At 38.6% G+C, this 16,951-nt stretch overlaps 3 protein-coding genes across 3 annotated transcripts; 1 reads left to right on the forward strand and 2 right to left on the reverse strand.

Moving 5' to 3' along the window:
* The first annotated feature begins 3,315 nt into the window (after positions 1-3,315).
* Positions 3,316-5,597, forward strand: LOC119985371 (protein DETOXIFICATION 16-like). Its single transcript, XM_038829657.1, has 8 exons — positions 3,316-3,670; positions 3,806-4,350; positions 4,439-4,525; positions 4,611-4,667; positions 4,790-5,028; positions 5,121-5,239; positions 5,306-5,392; positions 5,494-5,597. Exons 1-8 carry the CDS (start codon positions 3,392-3,394, stop codon positions 5,560-5,562), a joined length of 1,482 nt encoding a protein of 493 aa, XP_038685585.1. The 5' UTR covers positions 3,316-3,391; the 3' UTR covers positions 5,563-5,597.
* Positions 5,598-7,669: 2,072 nt separating this feature from the next.
* Positions 7,670-9,459, reverse strand: LOC119985372 (elongation factor Tu, chloroplastic). Its single transcript, XM_038829658.1, has one exon. It carries the CDS (start codon positions 9,356-9,358, stop codon positions 7,901-7,903), a length of 1,458 nt encoding a protein of 485 aa, XP_038685586.1. The 5' UTR covers positions 9,359-9,459; the 3' UTR covers positions 7,670-7,900.
* A 1,285-nt stretch (positions 9,460-10,744) lies between these two features.
* Positions 10,745-14,939, reverse strand: LOC119985370 (probable serine/threonine-protein kinase WNK3). Its single transcript, XM_038829656.1, has 8 exons — positions 14,626-14,939; positions 14,435-14,472; positions 14,094-14,321; positions 13,780-14,003; positions 13,468-13,625; positions 12,485-12,668; positions 12,264-12,398; positions 10,745-12,158 (listed from the first exon to the last, which is right to left on the reverse strand). The coding sequence occupies exons 1-8, from the start codon at positions 14,710-14,712 to the stop codon at positions 11,356-11,358; spliced, it is 1,857 nt and encodes a 618-aa protein (XP_038685584.1). The 5' UTR covers positions 14,713-14,939; the 3' UTR covers positions 10,745-11,355.
* Positions 14,940-16,951: the final 2,012 nt, after the last annotated feature.

Here is a 16,951-nt window from a genome sequence, read left to right on the forward strand (position 1 = left end):
TTGATATAACTTATCTCTCACACAAAAGTTCACCACCCTAGCCTGATTGATTGTAGGAGAAGTTAATACTGATTGTATTACAATCACGTATTCTCAGCTCTCGCACAAAGTCCACCATCTTGATTGTAGGAGACTCTAAAAAAAGTCTCCTCCCAAATTAGTGTCTCTGTATAGGCTACATCTATTTGCATAATTGGTACACTGACTACTACATACATACATGCAAATGATTGTAAAGAAAAGTAAGCCAATAATATACACAACATTCCTTTCTCTTTACTTTACACCAGCTGTTGATCACAGTGCTAACTTCACTTGACAATGGCTGTTTTACCTTGTCAAGTACCGGCCTTACTCTTTTGTGGTTTTGTAGGCTAACCACCAGTACTTAGACTTTAAATGGTGTGTACAAAGTGACCCTCAGATGATTAAACTTAATAATAAAGAGACTTAAAAACAGGGGCTGATTGTAATGAAAATCGTATATTGTTTCTATAGCAGCAATATTGCAAGTCTCCCAAAGAATGTGAGTGAAAATCTGTATATTCTGTGAAGCTTGTAGAAGGATGTATATATGCACTAGAACTTCCAAATTCAGTCGTTGCACATAGAGCTGTACCTGTTTGAATTGTAAAAAGCTTTATGAATTGCAAGTTTCCAGCTCCATTATTTCTTTTGTAGCTACCTCTCACTTCTTGTCACCTTCATTTATTTCATTTCCTTATCTTTTCAATAATTCCAGCAACTTATGACTTCCTATAGCATGTTGATGATGAGAATCCACGATGGAAGATTTGGAGTCTAACTTATAAGGGAGAACAAACTTTCTATTGTCAATCTGGGTTTTCAATAGAAAGTTAGGCCTAAACTTGTGATGTTAGACTTGGGCCCCCATCCCGTGTGGCAAGTATTCATCATTGGTGTTTTTATTGAGAGTGCACGCGCCTGGGTTAGACATGTAGGCTGGCACTATCGTAGGTGGGCCTACCCTAGAGCCCATTCCTTTGTGGAGTTGGGTTAGCAGACAGTGGGTTGTGTCCATTGTGGGCGTGTTGGAAAAGATAAAAAAGACCATTAAAAAAAAGAGAAAGAAAAATGTCATTAAAAGTAACTGGGAAAATCCTAGATCCACTGGACTTGACAAGGCTATGTGACCTTGACTCGCAAGGCTTGAGGCGGTAAGTCGACCGTATGCCGAAATGGTATAGGCAAGGCCATGCATGAGTAAGAATCCCACATCGGAAGATGAAAGATTTGGAGTCTAGCTTATAAGGGAGGACAAACCTCCTATTGTCAATATGAGTTTTCAATAGAGAGTTAGACACAAACTTGTGATATTAGACTTGAGCTCTCATCCAGTGTGGCGGGTATTTTTCAGTTGATCATGGCTTGGCTTGCCTTTTTGAATTGAAAAATGATAAAAGATCTCAACAATATTTATCTCTAAAGCATCCCAATAGTGTGTGATACTCATTTATTGGGTGTAGTGACATTATTGTAATGTGATCACATCCGGGATGTGTAGCAATATTGGAATTGAATTTTAAGGCTTTATGATTTGAAAAGTTGTCTCCTCCATTATTTATTTTGCGACTGCCACTGATTTCTCATTTATTTCATTTGCTTAGAGCTTCTTAACTTCTTATCTTTGCCTCTCTCTTTAATACTTGCAGCAAGTTCTGATTTTTTATTTTTTTATTTTTTATTTCAGTTAGAAAAGTGTCTTGTCTTGTCTTTCCATGACAACTATTGTCAAATTATTATGGTGCTGAGTTGCCAAGTGCTCTACATCAGCAAGGTCATTGATGGTGGATTCTGGAATTTTAATATTCAAACCTACATGCTTGCTTGTAAACTTTATGTAAAGCATCATGCTTTGAATAAATGATAATATATGCAATAAGATCAAGTGCCAATAGGAGTAAGATAGACTGTGAGGTGTTTGGTGAAGCTGTTAACTGTTGTTAACAGTTAGGTGATGTAAAGTATATTATTAGTATTATTATTAATTTATAAGTATAATTTATTAGGTAAAAATTATAATTAATTTAATTTAATATTTAAATTGTAATATAATATATATCATATAAATTTATTAATGAATAAATATAATTTAATATATATAATTATAAATGGATAAATATAAATTATGATAAGAATTAATAATTCATTAGTGTTATTAATTTAATAAAATATTTATTAAAAATTAAATACAATAATAGTACATTTTGTGGTTTATTAAGGATTTAATTTAATTTATATAAATATTATTTAAAATTTTAAAGCAGGTGAGTCTCACAGTTTTTAAATAAAAGAGTTTTAACTTTAAGCATGTGGGATCCATATGAGTACCACATGAAAAAATAAAAAAAAATCACTTAAAACATATGGAATCCACATGCATCCCACATTAAAAAAAAATAAATAAAAAAGCTCCCCAATCGCCACCGAAAAAGCTCCCTTAAAGCATTTGAGAGCTTTTTCTGGCTGGGCGGTATCATCCTGCGGTATAGGGTCGTTTGGCCAAACAGAGCCAAAACATTTAAGCATGTGGAGCTTGTATATATACAAGTGAAATTACTAATTCAAGTTATATGATCAAATGCCATGGGTAGGAGGATTTAGTAAGTACATCATCAAAACTACTAGCACAACAATAACATATCAAGATTTCACCAACTTTGCAGCAACTATAAGGTAGGCCAACCAGGCAACCATGCACATTGTGCTCTGATGACAGTACTCATTCTAAGAAACACCATGATCCAAGTGAGATAGATCATCATCAAGGGCTCCAAAACCTATCTTGAGACCTCTCTTGACTTCCAAAGAGAGGACAGGACTTGTATGCTCCTTGACCTGATGAGTTATTGGTAGGTCCCAATAAAAGGTTACAGTTACACAGTCCTTCTCTGCTTGGATCGATCATGCAAGGCATTGCTTTGAAAAGAAAAAAAAGTGAATGATTCAAGTGTCCACAAAACAAGTTGAAATGTTTTGATGAGGACTAATATATTCATTTCTCCAAAACAAGGCATTGTTCCTGCAAAGGCAGTGTTTCATGTGGGTGTATTATGTTATTAACAATATTGCATACATCTGTATACCCTATAAACTGGATAAAGGAAAGTGCATGTGTAAGTGCAGTCTACATTATTTTAGTGGGTTTTGACTTTTGACTGAATATCTGAATTTGTATCAAATTGGGATTTTAGTTATTTTCTAAAGGTAGACAGAAGTTTATTTCTCAAAGATATGCCAGACAGGGCTGCACAACTTTGCATTATATTAGTAACTCGTTCATAGTTCATACATCGTGGATTTGTGTAAGACTAGTGTTTGTAAGGAACTGGTTTTCTTCTCATTCTTCCATCTAAGGAAGGCTAACAGTATGGACCACCAGCAGGACTCCAAAAGCAAACTGGAGTCCCCTCTAATTGCAACATCAGAGAGTGGTGTTGAACATGGTGGAAAGAGTCTGAGAAAAGCAGAGATATTGACAGAACTGAAGCAGCAAACCCAGTTGGCAGCACCACTAGTTATTGTTAATTTCGTGCAGTACAGTTTACAAATGATGTCCATCATGTTTGTTGGTCGTCTTGGAGAACTTTCTCTTTCAAGTGCTTCAATGGCTACTTCATTTGCTGGTGTCACTGGTTTCAGTTTCATGGTAATTAAAGCCTTTTTATATCAATTCACACTCCTTTCAAACACATTTTACATTTTATATTTGTTTTGTCTTTCTGGGTTTGTAATTTCAAGTATTGAATGAAGAAGATTTTAACATGATTGAGTTCTCAACTAGCTGGGAATGGTTGGTGGACTGGAGACATTGTGCGGACAAGCTTATGGAGCAAAGCAGTACCACATGCTTGGTGTGCATCTGCAGAGGGCTACTCTTGTTCTTGCACTTGCCAGCATTCCTATTGCACTTACTTGGTCATGTACAGAGCAGATCTTCATATTCTTCAAACAAGACCCACAAATTTCTAGACAAGCAGGTGTATTTGCTTGGTGGCTGATCCCTAGTATTCTTCCTTATGGTCTCCTTCAATGCCAATTTAGATTCCTACAAAGTCAAAAGATGACAGGTCCATTGATGATAAGTACTGGAATTTCTAGTTTGCTTCATGCCCTGACGTGTTGGACATTAATATTTGGATTTGGGTTGGGAAGTAGAAGTGCTGCATTGTCCATTGCAATCTCTTATTGGATCAATGTGATTATGTTGTCAATTTATATCAAGTTCTCCCCTAAATGCTACAAAACTTGGACCGGTTTCTCCCGAGATGGAATGAAAAACCTTTCTAGTTTTCTCAGGTTGGGTATCCCTTCAGCTCTTATGGTCTGGTAAGTTTCATTCATTCTTTCCTTCTAATGAGAAATCTAGTGATGCTGATTAACTGTAACTAAATTGAACTGTTTGTGTGGCTTGCAGCTTAGAGTTCTCAGCATATGAGTTATTGGTCCTAATGTCAGGTCGTCTTCCCAATCCAAAGCTGGAAACATCCATGATGTCAATCAGGTTTGCACACTATTAATATTGCTAACAAACAAAACATTGTTCAATGAATATCTTTACAGCTAAGTTTGATCATATTTTTTGGCAGTCTTTCCACGAGTGTACTTGCCTTCAGAATCCCATATGGCTTTGGTAGTGCTGTGAGGTAGCCAGTCAATTAACTCCAATGAAACTCTTCAAAAGTCTAATTACTTTTCATCACTAACGATTTCCTGATATACTGATGAGAGTTTCTGGTTCTTCTAATTTGTTTCTGACCCCGAAAAGCACGAGAGTTTCAAATGAACTGGGAGCTGGAAAACCAAAAGCTGCACGCCTCGCAGTTCAAGTTGTTCTGTTTCTAGCATTGGCACAAGGGTTGTTGTTGAGCCTAATTGCAGTTGCAGTAAGGGACATATGGGGTTACTTATACACAAATAATGAAGAGTTGGTGAGGTATTTGGCGTCGGTAATGCCAGTACTCGCTCTTTCCAACTTCATGGATGGAATCCAAGGCGTACTCTCAGGTTCGAATTTATCTGAATCAAGTCTTTTTTATCCAAATGATTAGTGGTCACTATAAGGTCATATCAATTAAGAATTTATTTGGTTTTTCAAGGTACTGCTAGAGGGTGTGGTTGGCAGAAGATTGGTGCAGCAGTGAATTTAGGAGCTTATTACCTTGTGGGGCTTCCTTGTGCTATAACCTTGACTTTTGTCTTCCATTCTGGAGGGAAAGTAAGATTTCTGCAATTTCATAAAAGCATACGATTTCTTGTTGATACTGACTACAAGTTTTTGCAGGGACTTTGGATGGGAATTATATTTGGAAGTAGTCTGCAAGCAGTTGTTCTATTGCTGCTCACCATGCACACAAACTGGGAGCAGGAAGTAATTGAAAATTTCACCTTCTATGCATACATACATGTTATACTAATACAAACTGCAGTTGTGTTGGTTATTCTAATTGCCTTCTCTTGATTTATACTCAGGCAAAGAAGGCCAGAGAGAGACTGAATGCTGCGTGTCTCTTACACGATGCAGCGCCAGAAGGCGTTTAGCAGGCATCTTCTCCTTTCTAAGAATTCCAAACATAGATATGTAGGTTTCCTCGTCAATTTAAAACTTTTTTTCCTTCATTTTCTTTAGAGTAATCTCATGAAATAAAATTTTGAGCTCAGAATGTAAGGATAACTGTATGGATTCAAGGATCAGATGGATGCTGAACATGTTAAATCACCAATTCTCCTAAAGAACCAAGATTTCAACTCGTGACCTTGGCTCTAGAAACATGTTAAATCACTGATTCTCCCAAAAGCTTAAGCTCATGGAAGGGTTGAATATATAATCATTCTAGTCTATATATATCACTGTAATCACCATGTTCTCTATGCATCAATTGACTATGTTGATACTGCCTATTTCTTTCAATACAGCGACGGGCTAACTTTATGTGCCCGCTCGGGGATTATTATGGCTTATTATTTGAGTCCCTTTAATTGAGGTATAAATACGAATGACCTTCCTTGTGCATCATGTAGTTAATTCTGTCTTTATTTTCGTCTTACCAGGATTCCAACCGTGAGTTTTGAAATAAGGACTGCATATATTTATGAACAGGCAATGGGTTTCTGGCCTTCGCTAGTTTCACAGGTTTTTAGAGTAGAAGGCCTAAATATCTATCTAGGATGGACTAACCAGTGTGCTTGGTCTAATAGGCACAGGATTGCACAGCACCGAGTTATCCTTGCAGTACTAGGATTGTGAACTGGATTATGAAGAGAGATGGCAGAGAACAGCATTTGTTCAGAAATTGTTCGCATCAACCTTCTTTTAGGACCTCAACAATATTTACATAAGTTCAATGATCATTGGAAGATGCATGCGGCTTTTTGAGCTTACAGGTGCTGGGTTTTGTTCCGGTGGTGGACACCAGATGGTTGAATACTGCTATGATGGTGTATGCTGGTGAAGTATTTATTGAAATGGCTTAAGAATGACAATCATGTTTGCGTCAAAAGCTGTGTAGTAATCTTATTTTGTATATCAAATCGTACTAGCAGAATTTAAGCTTTTGATCCATTTTTGTCAAGATTTTCTAGACCAAAATCATTCTCCGCAAACAATTTATGGCAATTATGTAGGGAAGGCTGCGTAAATCTTTGCTTGTCCTCAACCCCGCCTACTGCAGTAGGCTTGCGCACGGGAATTGTTTTTCTTTTTAACGGGGGTAGGCAATTAGTACTAATCGAACCCTCTACGCTTGGTTAATAAAGCACGTGAATAAGAAAACACATACACGAGGAAGAAACTCCCTTGTTGATTTCAGCATGAGTAACAAAGAGGAGAATCCATTTGAGAGAGATGAACCAGGCATATAAACACTAGCTCCAACAAAAGTAAAAAAGGGAAAAGCCCTCACAAGACCCTGTACCAGAAAGGAACCAGGAAGGCTGTGATGGCTTACTCACAAAATAGAATCACTCTTCAAAAGCTGCAAACGGCCATCTTTTGAACACACCCAATCCAAACATCACACCATGTCAGAATATTTACAGAGTCTATCTGAAAACATTCAGCGAAACATGCATCCAAATACTGATAAAGACGAGCATTTAAAAATCGGTGATGTGATGATGAACAAGAGAGGAAGGAATAAAACGAGGAGATGAGGGAGGTTAGAGGTGCGTTCCTCATCTAACATTCTAACAGTTGCTCATCAATATTTAGCACAAATTCAGGAACTCAAAGTTATTGTTACATTAACCAGAGGAAGCAGCAGACACCATAAGTTTTCCAGCAAGCAAGCTAATCACATTGAATACACAATTTCAACTTCAAGGCTAGTCATTTGAATTCGAAACTATGCTCCATCATTAGGAGACTGCTTCGGAAATGACCATATAACCTAATTCCTTTGCCAATGGCATACACATCCGTCATCAACCATAATAATAAAGATAACCAACGACCAAAAAACAACAAACAAAAAACTAATGTTGAAAGTTGAAAGTTGAAACCATCAACCAAATAGCAACGTCAGTTTCATAGAAACACATAGCATTCGAACTAGCACTCGCCTCACTGAAGATGCTTAGACTATTAAACGTCTCATATTGTTAAAATGCAATAAAAATGTTCTCGCATTTTCTCCAATTAGTAACACAATAAACAAAAACCACTCTTAACACAGATATCTGAGCAAGATTGAATTATCACAAGAATATTGTCCGACTAGGCTAAACATGAAGGCAAATCAAAAGCAACACAAAATTGAAAAGATATATGACATGGGGTTCAAGAAGTAGCTAATTGTGGATACTAATTTCACAAAGCTCAAGATAAGAAGCCATTCCACGCAACTCAAATGCTAAAAGCATTTCCAGCCATGCCAAAGTATTACTCAATGATGGACTGAATCACACCAGCTCCAACAGTCTTCCCTCCTTCTCTGATAGCAAACCTCATACCTTGCTCACAAGCAACAGGCATAATGAGCTCAACAACAATCTTGACACGGTCACCAGGCATAACCATTTTTGACTCCTCGTCTTTGTCATTCATAATGGAAGTCACTTTGCCAGTTACATCAGTGGTCCTCATGTAAAACTGAGGCCTATACCCAGAGAAAAATGGGGAGTGCCTCCCACCTTCTTCTTTCTTCAATACGTACACAATTGCAAGGAATTTTGTGTGTGGAGTGATGGTTCCAGGCTTAGCCAGAACCATCCCTCTCTGTATATCAACCTTCTGAACACCTCTAAGCAACAAACCCACATTATCCCCAGCCAGAGCCTCATCAAGGATTTTCTGAAACATTTCTACACCAGTCACAGTAGTATTTCTAGTCTCTCTCAGACCTACAATATCCACTGTCTCTCCAACCTTAACGGTACCACGCTCAACCCTACCTGTGGCAACAGTACCACGACCAGTAATTGAAAATACATCTTCAACTGCCAGCAAAAACGGCAATTCAGTCTGCCGTTGTGGAATTGGAATATAACTATCCACGGAATCCATAAGTTCATAGATTTTATCAACCCATTGATTATCTCCACGCTTAATACTAGGATTCTCCATTAATGCCTCTAAAGCCAAAAGAGCAGACCCAGAAACAATGGGCACATCATCACCAGGGAATTCATAAGAAGAAAGCAATTCACGCACCTCCAACTCGACGAGCTGCAACAGCTCCTCATCATCCACTTGATCTTGTTTGTTCAAGAACACCACCATATTGGGAACACCCACTTGTTTGGCCAACAAGATGTGTTCTTTAGTCTGGGGCATAGGGCCGTCGGCGCCGGAAACGACAAGGATAGCACCGTCCATCTGGGCAGCACCGGTAATCATGTTCTTGACATAATCAGCGTGTCCGGGGCAGTCAACGTGCGCGTAATGACGATTCTCAGTCTCATACTCGACGGTGGCAGTGTTGATAGTGATACCACGAGCCCGCTCCTCTGGGGCGGCATCAATTTCGTCGTATTTCTTGGGGGCACTGCCGCCCAAGGAGGCGAGGGCCATGGTAAGAGCGGCGGTGAGGGTAGTCTTCCCGTGGTCGACATGGCCGATTGTGCCGATATTGACATGGGGCTTCTTGCGCTCGAATTTGCCCCTAGCAGCGCGGACAGTGAAGGTGCGACGGCTGGAGAGGCGGTAGGCGTAGGAGGACGTGGTAGTGATTGTAAATGAAGACAAGAAGGTGGAGGAGAGGTGGGGTTTGGGTGTCAATTTTGAAGGCAAAGAATTTGCAGAGAAGAGATAGGGATTGTTGGAGGAGGAAGAGGGGGAAGGCGAAGGAGGGGCATGTGGGTATACGAGTTTAGAGTAAGCAGAGGCTGTAATGGCCATGGCGGATTGGATTGGATTGGATTGTTCAGAGAGGAAGAGTGAGTGAGTGAGAGGAGTAGGGATTTTGGGAGGAGAGGATGTGTTTTGTTATCTCTACAGAAACATGGTCCTCATATCATTTCTATCCGTTTCTTTCTCCTGCCTAGCAGAATTCCAAGGATATAGTGACGGACGGTAACATGGAACTTCAATGCATCCAAGCCTTAATTTTCCAAAATTAATTTTATTTTTCTTATAATATGATGGTGACAATGGCAGTTATTATTACCAAGTTCTACTAATACATATTTTGACGAGATTAAAAATTCCATGTCGATCTAGCATAACTCAACCGAGTAGTTTATAAACAAAATCTAACTTCTCTCACATTGAATGTACAAATCCATTCGAACATGATTGGCTCTACTCCAAAATAGTCAAAGCTCTAAGGCTTTGGACATCGGTTGGGGACACCTATGATACTTGGATTCGGGTACGGGTGTTGGGTATGGGTACATATCTGTGTGCTCGGTTCTTTAAATTGAAAGCTACCATAGAGTGATGTAAGGTAAAGTGAAGAGTTTGGGTATCATACCAATACCCTTATCATGCATACCCGACACCGATACAACAGGGTAAAGTGAAAAGTCCGGATATCATAGAGGGGCACCATAGATGTTTAAGTTACCCAACCCCTCTTGTCGAAAAACCTTTAAAAAAAAGTGACAAAGTCCTAGTATGGAGAATTTAGACGTATGTTTACATATTAACAGAAAGTCGATAAGGTGATTAATAGGTAGGTTATGAGGGCATAGGAAAAACTCTGATCAAACATTACACATGCCACTTGCAAATCTTTCATGTTAATTAAAAATTGTGAAAGCTGGTGAATATTATTCTTGTTTTTCAAGTCACATGCTATTGATAGAGTATTTTTCTTGTACTTATGTAATTCATGGTTTTGATAGTTCGGGAGATGTAGTTGCAAGATTCATAAGTTAATTAGGTTTCGCTAAATTAAATGGGACATTAGCGGCCTAGCATAATGTTGTGATATTGCGACTTTTCAAATTATGTAGTTACGAATTTTTTTAGCAATAAGATATTACCATATTGTACTGTTTTGGACACCAAAATGACTAGGGTCGACCTTGCGTTCTAGGCCATGAGCCCAAAAGGGAAAATATCTTTGATGTGTTAATTATGCTGTTGGAGGTTCTAACTTCTAATCATGGTTCTCACAGGAAGTGAAATGGGAGGAGGATAGCAAGTTATGCAGTGTAGCATACCCCACAAAAATGTTGTAGTCCATCTTAGTTCCACGTATTTGACTTGGGTCCTCTAGTTTTAGGAACTTTTGGTTGCCCCAAAAAACACAATCCACCTCATAAAACGTAAGGATGCAAATACAACAGGAAACAGAAGCTTTGACATACAAAGGAAGAAAAAAAAAATCTTATATCACAATACATCACCCTTATCACAGTCATTGGACATGAGCACTAAATTTTCCTGCAAGGGAGAGCTATTTACAAGTATACAATCCACAAAAAAATCTGATAACCTATATAGAAGAGACTGGGAAATTAATCCCACCTATGGAAACCATGCAGGTATCTTCCAGTGATATGTTACACAATATATAACCCGCTGGACTGTCCCTCAACTCAGCAGTATCAAGAATTCAACCGAGTGCCGTGTCAGACGCTTTCCTTGTGAGCCTTTTAAAGTCTCAAGGCTGAAAGCAGCAAGCATATCAACTCACCATTTCACAACCATAATGACCTATCCTTCAAGACGGTTTCTGAGAGCGACATTCTGAAGCTGCCTTGTGCTTTCTGGCTTACAGTGTGAAGATTAAGTTATCTTGCGTTCTAACTTCATAGAATCTACAAGATCATCTTCATTTGGGAAACTAGGGAAGTAAGAATCAAATCATAATCCGTTGATGAGAGACAGAAAAGTGTCTGCTATGTCAGGAATCTCAACTTGCAGCACCAGCACTGTGTCTCATTGCTTTAGTCGGGAATTTTCACTTTACAAACATTCAAGACCTCCTTACAGATATCTGGAGAAATTTCATTCAAAATGTCCGATATAGCTAGTTTGTGTTTCTGCTTTATCTCATCTAGCTCTTTTCGCTGCTTGACCAACAGATGATCGAGTTTCTCAGCAATTACTTTGACATCTTCTAATTTGATGTCTCGTTGTAAGTCGCAGTTCTCTTCCACTGGAGATCCCCCGGTCTCACCATCTTGACCAACAATTGCAGGTAACAAATCTGCATGCATGCTACCATCATCATGCTCTTCATTCTTATCATCATCGCTAGAGATGGTTTCACAATCCTGGCGATCAAGTGAAGTGGTATTGCTTGAATGATCCTCATGACTACGAGGAGATTGCCCATCATGTTTGCTTGAGCGGTCCACTTTTGGAGACAAATTTGAAGGTCCAGGCTTGCCAGGAGAGTTCCCACCATTTGCCTTGGGTGAGTCAGACCAGTACTTCTTGCCTGACGGCAGTCTTTCTAGTGCAAGGCCACTAGAAGAAAGGTCAGAATCATTTCTCAAAAGACAACAATCCTCTAACATTTCAGAGGCATGAGAATCAGGAGTTTCGGACTCTCCAACAGGACTACCTTGTGAAAGTTCAGCAGGTTCCCAATCAGGAACATGTGACCGAATTTCTGAGTCAATCATATCAGCAATTGTTGAAACATCTTGATCGGTAAGGTCCAACTCCTCAACCATTTCACTTGCAACAGCAAGTGCTGTATCGGCCTCAATATCAAATGGGAAGTGAATATTGCGAATATGACCTGGAAACCATGCAAAATTTTTCTATTGATGATATGAGAATGCTATAGAACAACTGTCTGAATAACAAATGATAATCTGAAGAGAGAAAAAGACAGAGAAAGTACCTGTGGAATCAGCTATTCGCAGTTTCAGAAATATCGTGTTCAAGTCTTTTCTCTGACCTTGCACTGTGAAGCCTTTAATTGTCTCTGCTGAGAAATCCCTAGCACATGCACCTTCTATTGCATCAAAATTGCCACCTGCATTTGTCAAGTCAGTATGTATGGAGGAATAAAATTAAAATTAAGAACTTCATAAGCTTCAAATTAAGATAGTAAATGGATACCTGAATGGTGGCTTTTGGGAAGTAATGCATGGCTTATACTTTCACTTTCCTCATGTGATCGAAGAAAGGGATCCATAAGAAGTTCCTTGGCAGGCACCCGCTCAGATACGTTTGCAATACATTTCCCTATAAAAGCTCTCACGGTAGAATCTGTAACTTTTGCCAATGATGCTGGTTTTATTCCCTACAAAAGAAAAGAATTGGTATGCTGGTTATTATTTTGTTGTTGATAAATCTTATCATTATTATAATTAATGGTTAAAAAGATTAAACAACTCCATGAACAAGGCTCCCATAATAGAGGCAGGGTCAGTAAAGGGCAGATGTGTGCAACCTTACTTCTGCATTAAGGAAAGGCTCTTTCTGTAACCTGCACCTATGACCTATAGATTATGGTGAAGCAACTTTACCACAAGCCTAAGGTTCCCCATGTTATTATCATCATTGTATTTATTATCTAATACCTCCTCTCGACTCTCGATTAGTTAGACCCCCTTCCTCAACACTGAGCCTAAATATCAAATTAGTTGGAGGAATAGAGGCACTCAATTCGATTTGCACGAATCCACATGTTATTGGGAATCTAGGAGCATTTGTGTCAAAGGGCTTCATCAAATGCACCACTCACTTTGTATTGTGGCTTGATTTTGTGGTAAAATTTTCTCATTTCGTTCAGTGGGATTAACGAGAGGAATGTAACAGTCTAAGTGGTGGGGGATGGAAATTTGTAATTTTCAATCACAATGGTTGCGAGAATGGTGAGACATGCAAATGATTTTCTTTGCCTTATTATTTAGAAAACATGCAAAGAAAAGGCAAAGGTATGATGCAAACCAATCTACAAATTAAGTTACTTTCAAACCATGATGTTACAAAAGAACTCATGGATTAAGGCAATCTTCAACATAATGAATCCTCCAAAGCAACCATCAAAGAATTAGAAAATGACAACAATTTAATGAGATAAAGAGCATATGCCTTACGGATGTTACTTTCTTGAATATTTGAGCAGCATTGGCACACTCAACATATGGATACTCAAAGGTTACGAGCTCCAGCACACACATTCCAAAGGCATAAATGTCCACCAGCTCATTGTATTCCTCCTCATAAAGCTCTGGTGCCATAAACTCAGGTGTACCTGCAATCACCTAAGAATTTTTAGATTTTATTATTTTTACACCAATACCTTAAGACTTTTTAGATCAATGTTCCTCTGCTTACAAACCCTACATAATCATACCTTGAGCCATAAGAGAAAATTTTCAAATAAATATTCACGACATAGGCCTCACCAATGACACTATGTGCTGAACGAGCCTTGCGAAGAATGACAGCCAGTCCCAAATCACCAATTTTCACTTCCCCTTGGTTTCCATTGACAAAAATGTTGTCACATTTCAAATCTCTATGGATGACAGGCGGATCATGACTGTGAAGATAAGAAAGGCCCTCTAGGATCTGCCTAGACCAGTTCTTCAGTGCCCTCAGATCAACATGCTTATGTTTGTTGCGATACCTAGCCATGAGTGAAAACATGATCCCTAACCGAATGCAAAACTAAGAACAAATGCCAAAGACATCAAATGCAACTAAAAAAAATACTCACTGCCTCAATGTACCCGAGGTGAATATCTCAGTGATGAAATTGATATTCTCATGTTTCGTGTCAACCCATGAACTGTAAAATTTAATGATGTTTTTGTGCTTCAAGGTCTTAAGCAAATGAACTTCAGAATACAAACGCTCCAAGTCTTCAGAATTCCGCAACAGATCGGTCACCTTAACCTGATTCCAAGCAACTTCAATTCCTTCAAGCTCATCAAACGCTCTATATCTGAATCCCAACAACTTGATCAAGGATTTACATACAGTCACGTACAATGTTAAGTCTTAAATGGCGGTCTTAGTGCAAACATCAAGAAGTGCAAATTAGACAAAAAAGGATACACTTTTTTGCAAGCGCCTCTTCCTAAAACCTCCTTATACTGCAAAAACATCAAAGTAAAAAGAACAAGTTTCGATCAAGACCAATAATTAACCAAACATACTGATACAATAATGATCAATTTTAAAAAATTGGATAGCAACTGAAAAGTAAAACATTTGCATAAGTCTCTGATAATGAATAAAATACGGACCCGACCGTAGCGACGTGTAGGATCAATCTCAACGAACTCAGAATCTGAATCGTAGGGTTCCTGCTTGTACGTTGAATCCTGTAGCATTCTTATGGTGTTCGGTTTCCCAAATTACACAAATACGGATCAAAACGAGAGAGATTGTGAGAGACGAAGAAGATGAAGAGTGGGTCAAAAGCGTGCGTGAGAGAGAAGACGACGTTATGGTATCGTGAAAGAGAAGGCGATTTATGGCTCAGCAAATCAGCCGACTGTGGCCGTATCCATCTCCGTCTCCCTCCAAACACTCTCCCGTCAAATCATCAGAAGTTGAAATTGGAAGAATATTTTATTAGTATTTTTATTTTCTTCACTCAGATTTGGGCTACCTCGATCGACCGATTCAACCATAATTTTTTAATTAAACCCGGTTCAGTTGCCCCGAACAGGCAACCAGCCTGCTACGACAAAAAAAAGAACCCCCGGGTTCACCTGCTAACCGTGAGATCCTCACGGAGACGGTCCGCCAGTTCAACTTGTTACAGCCTCTATGTTACTAGGTTTTCACCCTTTTTATACTAAACCCATCTCATTTTATAGATTTTTAATGAATAAACCATATTTTATGTAGTTAAAGTGGTACGTTTTTATTATTAAAGTTTAAAATTTATCCCAAATATTCATACTCTGATCCAGGCTCCTCCGATTCCGGCAGACGACGCTGTCGACTCATGTTGAGTCATGTTGCCAAATTGGTGAGATTTTTTTACTGAAGCCTCACAATCTGTTGAAATTTGTGAGATTTTTCATTCAATTTCAAGATGCCCAGATCGATCGCAGCATGATTGAAGCCATGAGTGAAGTTGAGTGTGCAGTGCTGGTGGTGTGACTTTCAAGCCAGGCTCCGGCAGATGTAGCCGTCGATTGGTACGTCGGTGTCGGTGGTTTGCAGGGCAAAATCGAGTTTTGGAGAAATTAATACCTATTATTCTTTATTTTTATTTTACAATTCCACATGTTTTTTTTAATGTAAGAAAATGCCACGTGTGATGCAATTGCCGGAAGCAATGCACAATTGACAACACACGCACTTCATTAGAATACAGAACATATTCGTTGATCCCATTTCCCACAACAACTCAATTAAGTGGACAAATACATATAAACACATATATGTACAACATCGAGTCAATAGTTGAAATGATAAAAATAATGTGTATTACATTGGTGATCAGGGTTCGAATCCCTCTCTTTCGTTTAAAAAAACGTATATACGTATCCCTTTTAACTTATGCCTCAAGCACATTGCTTGTCAAGTGCTACTATTAGTTACGTATACAAATAGAAAAATGTTTCATCATCTTAATATAATAACACACCAAATCTCCAAGTTAAATGGCATTTGACCAACACAAATCATTTGCCCATTGATTGCCTTCACTCTTTGAATAAAAAGGTTTATGGTGTTGACAAGTCATCTGCTTTTCACCTTCCAAGATTCTTTAAACTTGAATGGCAAGTTTGAACATATATGCATGGATTGATGAGACTGACAAAAAAAATCATTGCTTCAGATACTTAAAGTTAGCTGTTTGAATCTCTCAGGATATATGTGTGAGAGATCGCGGGCTCTAACACTCATTCTAGCTGGATTTAGAGTGTGTTTGGATTGAGGGATTTAGGGGGAAGGAAAGAGAAGGGAAAGGGAAGGAAGAGAAAGTTGATGAGACTGACAAAAAAATCGTTGCTTCATATACTTAAAGTTAGCTGTTTGAATCTCTCAGGATATATGCGTGAGAGATCGCAGGTTCTAACACTCATTCTAGCGTGATTTAGAATGTGTTTGGACTGAGGGATTTAGGGGGAAGGAAAGAGAAGTGAAAGGGAAAGAAGAGAAAGTTGATGACACTGACAAAAAAATCGTTGCTTCAGATACTTAAGTTAGTTGTTTAAATCTCTTGAGTTATATGCGTGAGAGATCACAGGTTCCAACACCCATTTTGACACGATGTAAGGTTATTTTCGTATAGAGTTTCTCAGGACTTATGTGCAATGAATGAGAGATAGATGTGTGGGAGCTAGAAGACCTAGAACTTGCTGGACAGTAGAGAAGTGGTAGAATCATCTCCAACTCACATCTGCAATATATAATCATGAGAAATAGGCACCTTCCAGGCTTCCCCCACACCAACCAACCAAAAATATGCAAAAATAATACTAGAAAATATAGTTGACTGGAAGCAAAGTAATATTGAATAATCATAGAATTGATATATAGATCCGAAAAACGGCCCTCTTGGTTGAGAGGGTTTGGATTTTACTTATAAACCACGCATACATTAACCGT

This window comes from Tripterygium wilfordii, chromosome 19 (genome assembly GCF_013401445.1).
Source record: "Tripterygium wilfordii isolate XIE 37 chromosome 19, ASM1340144v1, whole genome shotgun sequence".
Classification (NCBI taxonomy): Eukaryota; Viridiplantae; Streptophyta; class Magnoliopsida; order Celastrales; family Celastraceae; genus Tripterygium; species Tripterygium wilfordii.

What these genes read in the sequence shown, in the direction of transcription:
- LOC119985370 (XM_038829656.1), bottom strand. Translation starts at nt 14,712, where the DNA reads ATGCTACAGGATTCAACGTACAAGCAGGAACCCTACGATTCAGATTCT. An exon ending in ACCTCGGGTACATTGAGGCA is followed by an intron (nt 14,004 to 14,093) that starts GTGAGTATTTTT and finishes ACTCATGGCTAG; the next exon opens with GTATCGCAACAAACATAAGC. An exon ending in TATTCAAGAAAGTAACATCC is followed by an intron (nt 12,669 to 13,467) that starts GTAAGGCATATG and finishes TTTCTTTTGTAG; the next exon opens with GGAATAAAACCAGCATCATT.
- LOC119985372 (XM_038829658.1), bottom strand. Translation starts at nt 9,358, where the DNA reads ATGGCCATTACAGCCTCTGCTTACTCTAAACTCGTATACCCACATGCC.
- LOC119985371 (XM_038829657.1), top strand. Translation starts at nt 3,392, where the DNA reads ATGGACCACCAGCAGGACTCCAAAAGCAAACTGGAGTCCCCTCTAATT. An exon ending in TCACTGGTTTCAGTTTCATG is followed by an intron (nt 3,671 to 3,805) that starts GTAATTAAAGCC and finishes GTTCTCAACTAG; the next exon opens with CTGGGAATGGTTGGTGGACT. An exon ending in AATCCAAGGCGTACTCTCAG is followed by an intron (nt 5,029 to 5,120) that starts GTTCGAATTTAT and finishes TGGTTTTTCAAG; the next exon opens with GTACTGCTAGAGGGTGTGGT.